Source organism: Cyprinodon tularosa, unplaced genomic scaffold, assembly GCF_016077235.1.
Source record: "Cyprinodon tularosa strain WSP-4 unplaced genomic scaffold, ASM1607723v1 ctg52, whole genome shotgun sequence".
Taxonomy (NCBI): Eukaryota; Metazoa; Chordata; class Actinopteri; order Cyprinodontiformes; family Cyprinodontidae; genus Cyprinodon; species Cyprinodon tularosa.
Window position 1 is genome coordinate 3,078,243 of NW_024039252.1, and position 10,368 is coordinate 3,088,610.

The 10,368-nt window shown below is 36.3% G+C and overlaps 1 protein-coding gene across 1 annotated transcript; it reads left to right on the plus strand.

Annotated features, from left to right (window-relative positions):
- Window positions 1-372: 372 nt before the first annotated feature.
- Window positions 373-9,894, plus strand: ube2v2 (ubiquitin-conjugating enzyme E2 variant 2; the record flags this gene model as incomplete). The annotated part of the gene is made up of 4 exons (XM_038303886.1): window positions 373-559; window positions 7,084-7,232; window positions 7,338-7,463; window positions 9,033-9,894. Coding segments are annotated over 4 exons (609 nt in total), but the record flags the coding sequence as incomplete, so codon positions are not given.
- Between the last annotated feature and the right edge of the window lie 474 nt (window positions 9,895-10,368).

Here is a 10,368-nt window from a genome sequence, read left to right on the forward strand (position 1 = left end):
TTAGAGGATTAACAGTAGTCTTTATTTAGCGAAAATGGACATTGTGCTTGTTAATTTTCCTGTTGGAACAGTGTAAGTTGACTCTGAGGTTCTGGCGCCTATCCGCTTTCGCCCCCCCTAAGTGTACATTGGTTAATGCCTGGCCACCCTTAAAAAAAATGATTGCTACGCCCCTGATCAACAAAGAACTTGTATCTATAAATGATGTGCAGAAAAGGTTGGTCCCATACTGTTCGTTTAGTTTTTTTTATTCATGGAAAATGTAATAAAAGATATGCATACTTTTCCGTCCACTAAACAGTTATAAAACTATATAAACTACATGGTGGAGGTCTACCACATAAAATCCCAATAAAATACGTTAAAGTCTGAGGCAGTGGTGGTTCTTCAAGGGAAAGGGACACTTTCTGCTTAGCGGTGAGTTTAATAGTGTGCAGAGCAGCTTGCAGTGCCCCGGTCTGCCGGTGTGTTGCTGTGTCTCCCTCGGTGTTCATTCGCTCGGATGTTCACACCTCTCTGTGTTCCTGGACTCGGCTGAAGAAGATGGCGGCCTCCTCAGGTTTGTGTGCTCACTAACGTCCACGCCGACACAAAGCGCAGCCTTCTCGCTCTGCCTTCTCTTAAACGATGATATTAGCTAACTTTAGGCGACGGTTTATTTGTCCTTCGGTTGATTTCTCTGTGTTTAAAGGCTTTATTCCGGTAGAGCGCTCCCCAGCCGGGGGACGCATCTATGTCGTGGAGCTAACCTAGCTAAAGCCAGTAAATAGCCTGGCCCGTGAGTTAGCTAAAATAGCTCGTGGTATCAAACTCCCCAACAGATGCAGTGTAGTTAAATGCAAACAAAAAATAAAATCTTTCTTTTAATTTTAACATGGTGAGGATGTTGGATAAAACTAGATTATGAATCACAAACACCTGCAGACTGTAATGGCATAGCTAATATTTAGCTACTAGAATATTCGAGCACCGCGATGAATAGCGAGTCCGATATATTCATCGCTAGCTGCGGATTTCAACCAGTAACTTGCTTTGAAAAAAATGTATATGTTAGCTGGATTGGAAATTTACTTTTTCAGAAAAAACATAAATAATAAAACAGTATTATAAAACGTTCGTATGTCCTCTGTTTGAGGAAATGTTTATGGCCAGACGTTATTTTATTCACTTTATGATTCCTGGTCACTCATTCTCCGTCTTGTTATTGTTAATTTAAAAGAGGGCGTTAGCGAAACTCTGCAAACAGTCTTCAATAGAGTACCTTCGCTCTGGTTGGGCGGGGTCGCAGTTAGACATTTTTTTTTTGGCCACAGAATTGAAGCAAACGTGAACGGCATGCTTTCTTCCAGCAAATAGTCGGAGCCCACAGCTTCTTTAGCGCTCAACAGGAAGCGTGGTCGCAAATAATATATGGATTGCTGAGTATTGAAAAACGTCTCGACGCCGAGCCTATTTGGTTTCCATTTACTTCAAACACAGCCCACAAATCTTTAAATGTTCAGAAATTTTTCTTTTTGCACTTCGTTAATTATTATTTTAATTTTTCTGTTTCTTTTTTGTTTCTGATAGTACAATTCAATATTTAACCAAAATATAACTATAAGAATTTTGTTTTATTTAAAATTTGCGTATTTACAACAGAATTTGTTATGGGATTCTGCTCTAAGGCATTGAAAGAATTTGCTTGGAAAAGTAATTTTATTTTTTTGGTATCGTGAAATGAGACCTTTAAAAAATTTCAGCGGATGAGGTTTATTACTGCAAGCTGCATCAAAATAAATTTCATTTTTTTAAATTTCTTTTTGTTACAGCGTGTATACAAAGATGCTGTTAGGCTAATCAATTTATGTTTTCCAACCAAAAAAGGATATATGGAGCTTTAGCTTCGTAATTTCCACATCTTAAAATCAGGAACCTCATGATTTCGCAACTGTCGCCTTATGAGCTTCTTTTACCACTTTCAGATATCGCTGCAATGTATCTTGAATATTTTCATTGAAAATTTATTACTGAAAAGATGTAGATTTTGACATTATTAGCTTAGTAAAGATAAACTTTAGCTTTAGTATTTGACTCTTCTTAATTTAAACTACTGATAAATGTAGATCTTGCTCGTGTCTAATTTGGAGTTTTTAACTATTTTAATATATTTTATTTTCCTCTTTGTTTTCATGGAAACCTTACAATAAATTTTTTAAGAGGAACTTTTCCTATCCAGTGTACTAACCCCTGCCATGCTTTTTGTTCTGCCATTAAACTGACATATGAACACTCTTATTGGCTGTTGCAATTTTGTTTGATCCGTATGCTTCCTAAGCTGTGACGCGTGATAAGTCTGAGTTATGAAGCAAAGTCTGCATGTAAGAATCTGCATTCAATGGATTTCTTCCTGCCAATTTATTTAGATGGTTTTTGCTTAATTAAAGCAGGATTTCAAATTGCTTGTAAAAGAGTTCTATAAAGGTTTTTTACTCTTCAGTTTAAAAGTACATGCTTAAAAAAAAAGAAGAAATAAAAAATTAGGAAGTCATTTCTCAGTCGAAACTGTCAGGAAAAGTTGTCGAGTGAGTTTAGCTTTGCATTTTATTTGGTACATATTTTCTTTTTTTTTATTATTTGTATTTATTATTTGTTGAGTAATGTTGATGTAATGCCATCCAACGCATCTCTCAGTTGTTTTGAACCAAACAGCAACGCTTTCCTTTCTGTAAATACTCCAAATATTTTAGGTCAAAACAATGTTATATTCCAGTGTTTGATGTCAGGCGGTTTTCTTAAATAAAGTAACCCACAAAAGAGTTTAGAAGAAAGCCAAGTTGTTTTGTTTGCTTAAAAACAGCCACAAATCTGTATAAACTGAAATATTCAGGAAAATATTTAGCAGTTTTTAGTCACTTTAACGTTGAATATATATATTTTTAAATTGCTGTAATATCTTAAATTATTGTTTTACATTGGTTTATTAAGGTAAATATCAATGATTTAACCAAAAAATTATATTCAGCTATAATGCAATGTTTGGTTTTATTTAGAGAAAATTTGCGTTATTTAAACAGAAACAGAAAATATTTAGCTATAAAACTGCAGGGAGTTCTGCTCTCCATAGGCATTAGAAATAAGCAATTTCATTAAAAAGTAATATTTATTTTTTTGGTATTCGTAGGAAAAGAAGACCTCTTAAAATAATTTCAGCTGGGATCTGCTAGCATCATATTAATTACTGTTTTCAAGGCTGCACTACAAAAAAATGAAATTGTCTAGAACTGTTTTTAACTAAATTTCTTTTTGTATACAGTCGTGTATACAAAATGATGAAATAAATCTGTCTAAGGCTAATCAATTTATACATTTAGTCAGACGCTAAGGAAAAGGATATATGGGAAAGCTCAGTCTGATCGGTAAATTTTAACATCTTAAAATCAAAGGAACCTTCATGATATCGCAAACTGTCGCCTTTATTGAGCTTTCTTTCTACCACTTTCTATGATATCAGCTGTTACAAAGCTGGTATTTGAAATACTACTTAAAAACATCAATTGACAAATTTAGTTTAACTTAAAAAAAATCGGGTAGAGAAAACATGGTTTTGTTGGAGTCAAAATTAAAACTCTTCGAGTTCTGAGTTTTGATCCTTTCAGTTATTCTTAAAACACTTTCTGTTTCACATAAATGTAGGTCTGGCTCATGTAGCTCAAAAATAAAATTTGGCAGTTTTCATACTAATTTTAATATATTTTTTTCCTCTTTTGTTTCATGGAAACAATTACAAATAACATAACTTATTTTTAAAAACTTGCTCCTATCAGTGTAACTAAATCCAAGCCGTGTCACATGCTTGTAAAAAAAGTTAGCAGGCGCTGCCATCATAAACAATGACAATATGACACACAAAGCTATTGGTGTTGCATAATGAATTAGTTTATCGGTAGGCTTCTAAGATTTAAAAAAGTGACGGAGTGATAAGTCTGATTTATCGAAGCCCAAAGACTGCATGGGGATATATAATCATGATTAAAATGGATTTATTGCCACTCCTAATTTAATTTGAAGACGTGGTTTTCGTGCTGTAATTTAAAGCAGGTTATTTTTGAAAATTGGCCAGTTTAACAAAATACATTTTTACAATATGTAAACTTTCATGTTTAAATTAAAACTATTAAATTTGGGACATTTTCATGATGAAAATCATAAAGCATTTCTTCACTACTAGACAGCTTAAAGGTGCTGACATCCGTTTCTAAAGTGAATAAATTGCTACTGTATTCATGGCTTTATGTTTCTACAAATGTAGAGGAAAAACGTAACTTGGTTATTGTGACTACTGCTGTGTCAACTTAGAGTTTACTTAGGGCTTTAAACAGTGGTTGAAGGAGGAAGATGACTGTGAGCTGCTTGGTGATGAAGGAACATCTGGATTTTTGGCTGATCTTTAGAAAAACAGCAGCTCTTTTCACTTCCTTTTTTATGCTTTTAGGATCTTGTGAATAAGCAAGAGGCTTTACTTCCACACCTGCAGTTAGAAGCATCTGCTGCTTGTCTTTCACGGTCAGGCTGCAGGATTGATGCCAACGTGTTCCCCTTCCCAAACACACACTGGAACCCTTGATTAAGTTATTCATTATATTTTCACAAAGTCAGCTGTTACAACAGGCCTAATAAGATGACAGGAAGTTACTCTGACTCACTTGTTGAAAATCAGTATCACAACTTTGTGTGCTGTTGTGCTTTTTAAATCTCATGACCCCTTCAGGAGGGTTTTCAATTGACTAGGATTTTGTGCAGTTGCCCCGTAAAGCAGCATCAGATACCTTAAAGGCAGGGGTGTCCAAAGTCAGTCTTCCAGATAAGGTTTCCTACAAGTTTGAGATGTTAGCTTGCTTCAGCCTGCCTGATTCAGATGGGTGCAGTTCAGCAAAAGCCTGTTAATCAGCCAAATCGCCGTGCCCTACAGTAGGTCGGCCGCCCCTGTCTTAAGTGACTCTGTATCAAATATGATGCAATTTCACAGCTGACAGCAGATGTACCATACGCTGTGCTTTCCGAGTTTAACCCATTTAGGCCTAAAACGCCTGGAAAAAACACCTTAAAAACCTATGGCCGATTTTAAAAAATACCCCTAAAACCTGAAGTTTTTCTGTAAATTCAGCAACTGTGTCAACGCCTAGTAAATTATTGATATCTCAGCTTCTGTAGCAGATAGAACTCAAAATATATTTTATCTTTGAAATTCTTCCAAAAAAAAGTGAAAAGCAGTAATCAAAAAAAAAAAAAATTCAACCTTTTATTTTTTCCATATGTGATCATGTCTTCATTGAGAATGTGCAATATAAAACGTTTTTAAAATAAAGAACAAACATTACATAAATAACTATCTGATGATTACTTATTAACAGTATTATTATGCATAATAATGCATATGTCTGTGTTATAAATTGCATACAACTTACCTCCAGATGGCCACAAATCTGTCCCGGGACATATTTTGGGGGAACTGCGTCCTGAAGAGAGGTTTACTCTGTCGCCAATAATCTCTTCGTACTGGCAACACAAGAAGTCCCATGCCCATACACAGCCCAATAAATGTCTTCATCTCCGTCACAGTCACGGGTGACCACTTTGCCATCTTTGCTCTTGTTGGAGTTTGGATTGTTTGGTCACTGTACCTATTAGTCTCGGTAACAAGATGCATCCAAAGTTCTTCGTTAAAAATATGCTCAAATGCCTGCAGCAGTGTGGCGTCTGCAGGCAAATCAACTTTCACTCCCGGTGTGCGGTTGAAAACACTCCGTGCATTGCGGTGGTAGTTCGATTGGTTCAGCGCGTTCAAAGTCATCATTTTCATCTATACCGTCATCAAAGCCGACACACTCCTCAAAATGATTGCCTTCCGACAACTCTTCTCTATCAAACTCCTCCATGTTTGCTTGAAAAAAACTTCTTTCTTCTTGCTTGACTTATATGCTCTCCCGGCGTCAATGGTAGAATTACGCAACAGCGCCCCCGGCTTAAATGGTAGAAATGCGGTAATGCTTTCCCGGCCTAAATGGGTTAAAAACAAGTCATTTCTCGCATCTGACGATCTTGATATTACATGTTTAAAGCCTTTAGTACTGTGTGTGCAGCAATACATCAATGGAAATTTTTCTAGGAGGAGAAATTATTGATGAATTGATAGGATTGAGACCATCTTGTTCTTGGAATAGCCTCTGATGATGTTATAGTTTTCTCTGAAAGTGTTTAGAAGTATTTGGGAAATGCAAGTTAAATTTAGAGATGTAGTTTTGGAAGGAAAATAACCGTCTGATATTCATTGTTTTTTTGTTTTGTCTTTAAGCTGTGATGTCTCATTATTATTTAATTCCAGTTTCTCTTTAGGAACTAAATTCTGGGAAAATGAAATAGATTATCCCTGCTGGTCAGTGATTATATCAATGGTAGCAGAGGCAATGTTACACCTTGTGTATATTTCTTAATTTTTATTTTATTTTTTACTTAAAACAGAGTATTATTACTTTTTTATAGACAAAATGATCTGCCATTATGCCTGGTGTGGCCTGAGTTTGATCAGTGGGGTGGTCGGCTGCTGAGTTTGTTGACTCTTCCAGGTTGGTTTGATGTATTAGCACATCACGCTGTCTAAAGGAAGGCCCTTCTGTGATGGAGACTGATTGGGTTTGGTGTGAATGAATGAGCATCCGTACGAATTTCAGGGCTCTCGGTAACCTCTCAGAACATTACACTCCAGTAAGCAGATCAATAAGTTCCTTCATTTCTCAGCAATTTGTGGGAAACTAAAGAATATTATCCTCAGGAATTCACTATCTGTCTTAAAAATAGATTTTAACAAAAAGGCCACTGCTTATCAATTTTAGCAGCTGGCTCTGAAAGGAGACTATTAGATTTTTGGGTGGCATTCGCAGCAGCAGATTCATTCATGTGTGATGCTTTGTCCTTGATTGTCCAGCTGGAACAACAGGTTTCACAAGAAACGTCAGGCTCTGGATTCACATTTTGCTGACTTGCTCTCATCTCATATCCATTGACCTTTATAAAATTGATTTTATGGCTTCTTGTTTACCTCAGGAGTTAAAGTTCCACGCAATTTTCGCTTATTGGAGGAGCTTGAAGAGGGCCAGAAGGGAGAAGGTGATGGCACAGTCAGCTGGGGCCTTGAGGATGATGAAGACATGACTCTCACACGGTGGACAGGCATGATCATTGGACCAGCCAGAGTAAGCTGAGCTCACTTACAGCTCATAAGACTTTTCAGGATTTATGTATGGATGTGGTGCTATTCTTTATGTCCTTTGCATTCTGTTCTTTTTATTTTCTTTCAGACCAACTATGAGAACAGAATATACAGCCTGAAGGTGGAATGTGGACCTAGATACCCAGAGACAGCGCCGACTGTTAGATTTGTAACAAAAATTAGCATGAATGGGATAAATAATTCCAATGGGACGGTAAGTTTCCTGGCTGATTTCACAAAGCTAGGCATAGAGTGGAGGTCACAGGTTGTTTTATACAGGCATATCAAATACAATAGATATAAATCTTCGTTGTTGACTGTAATACTAAGCTGAAAATTTAGCAAAATGTTGCTAATCTTCTGCTGCTACTTTAAAAGCTAGTTAAACAGGTTTCTGTTCAGTCCACTCTGACTCAACATGAAGGTGATAAAAAACCAGTTTAGTACAGGACTATCAGAGCTGAATGACTTGAAGGGTCTGCTTTACGTTCAATGATGGATGGCATCAAGGGGCAACGAGACATCCTGCGGCTAAATTTTAGCCCTGAGTTTCACAGCATTACCAGGGTTGGGTGCCTCATGTTTTGAGCGTACCAGGTGTCTGAAGTAGTGTATGTCCTAGTAGAGAAATCCGAACGTTTCTCAACCAGTCAGAGAAACCTATCCAAAAACTGTCTGGGAGACAAATACTAGAGTAAAGACATGATCTATCGCTCTCGGCATTAAATTATGGGAATTGAGCTATATGTAAAGCCAGGAAAATGTTTTTTTTTTTTTTTTTTGACATTTTTAATATATATTTAAAAGACGCCACAAAAATATTTTTACTGAAATTTGGCAATACAGTTTATAAATACCTACATTTTCTAAAAATGTGTAAAACTGCTGGCAAAAAGTATTAGATTTTATATTCTGGGTTTTGCATTTTTTCTCCCACAAGCCAAAAAAAAAAAGTTCATATAAACTTTTAGCTGCAATGAACGGCAGCGAGAAATCCGAGATAGTCTGGCTAGATTCAGAGAGCTTTAACTTGCCGCTCTGAACATCACAATATTAAAAGTGGGATCATAATCCTGATTAACTGACTTCACAGATGACATCTTGAGGTGTACTCTCTCGCTTAAAAACATGTTAAAGCTACATGGTTCCCTCTCATCAAAGGAAATGAAGCAAAGCCGCTTTCTCGATTGAATCCTTCACTGTTCATGAGATAAAGGAGAACTGAGCAGCTCATTGTTAACGACTACAGAAGCGGTCAGAGCATCAAACAAAGCTGCCTTTTTGAATCTAAAATGCATTTGATGTGAACCCACCCTAAGAAAAGTCCATTGTCATGGAGCAAATTGCTCTGTCTCTTGACCCAATTACTAACACACGGAAGTTTGGACGTCCTGTGCCTCAGAGCGGTGGAGTTTAGAGCAAGAATTGAGGCGCAAGGAAGGACATTTAATTCAGACATGGGAACAACAAGCTGATGTTGGACCTTTGCTCAGGTAGCCAGGCTCTTTTACAGATTTGCTGCTCATAATTTGTCAGCTTTTGTTTCATTCAGTTTACTGGACAGCAATAAGTAGCAATGAGCAACAACTCCAGAGCTATCCTGGCCTCTTTTAAAGAGAAATTTAAGGAAATGTATATCTGGCATCACTTTGAAAGCCCTAATATGTGTTTAATTCTTTGTTATACAGTGATAACCAGTCTTTAGCTTATAGGAAGTTTTCCCCTGAAGTTTTGTCAAAAAGACTGATTTCTTGTCTTTTTTTTTCCCCTTTTTGTCTCCTAGGTGGATTCACGTAGCATACCAATATTAGCAAAATGGCAGAATTCTTATAGCATTAAAATTGTTCTTCAAGAGTTAAGGCGTCTAATGATGTCCAAAGAAAATATGAAGCTTCCACAACCACCAGAAGGACAAACCTACAGCACTTAATCGTAATGGATTGTTTCGGCCCTCTGTCTTAAACCTTTCTCTTAGAAATATTGTGTAAAGTCATCAAGAGGCTCACTTCACACATCAACCGTATCGTCTTCAAGATCAAGATTGGACTTTCTTATTACATAGCTCATTTAAAAGCGAAAAGTCCCAGCAGTTAAGCACTGAATAGATAGTTAGGACTTCAAGACCACAGATATCTGCTTTAATTAGTTTGACATTGAATTTTATGTTTAACCTGTTCCAGCTTGAGTAGGCTTGAAGAGGGACGCATGATGCCACACACGTTGTTCCAGATTTCCAATAGTTTTCTGTTTAAATGATGATTCACTGAAGTCAGAGCAACATGGGTGTCCTAAGGCATGTTCTGTAACTAATACATTGTCAAAGAGAAGCCAAGTATTTGATTTGTTAGACAAATTTTTAGCAGGTTCATGGAAATATCCACATTGCTGAACCAGTGACTGTAGTCTAAAAGTAGTGTCACAAGGTGATTTTCTTTCTTTTTTTTTTTTAAATAAATATATGAATATATATCTGTATTTGACACACAGCCGATGTTTCTGTTCTGCAGCTCTTTGACATGTAACAGACGTTGAAGCCTGTTCTGTTCTGAAACCCTTGCATTTAACTTCTAGTGAAAATGGCAGGTGTTTGAACTTGTGATTTTCTGACATTAAAATCACTGTCTGCTAAAAAGAGAGAGGAAAAAGGTGTTTGAAGTTTTTTTTTTTACTCACTAATTTGACTGGAATTTGCAAGTTTCTTCCACATGAGTGCCTTCGATGTACACTGTTCTTTAACTGGGACAAACTATTGGACACCAGTCTTGGGATACATTGAAGATACTTTAGTGCTACAGATATTCTCAACATGTAAATGCTGTTTATTCCCTACTTCAATTACTTTAGTTGGTAAGAGCGGACATGCTTTTCTCTGATAAAGTGTCCTTTTTAAACTAATTTATGTAAAAAATTAAGTAAATGTGCACAGCTACAGATCCTTCTCAAAATATCATATTTTGATAGTTATTTTCCATAATGTAATGATTAAACTTGAACATTCAAATATTTAGATTCATTGCACACTAAAATATTTCAGGTCTTTTATTGTCTTAATATGGATGATTTTGGCATACAGCTCATGAAAAACCTAAATTCCTATCTCACAAAATTAGCATATTTCA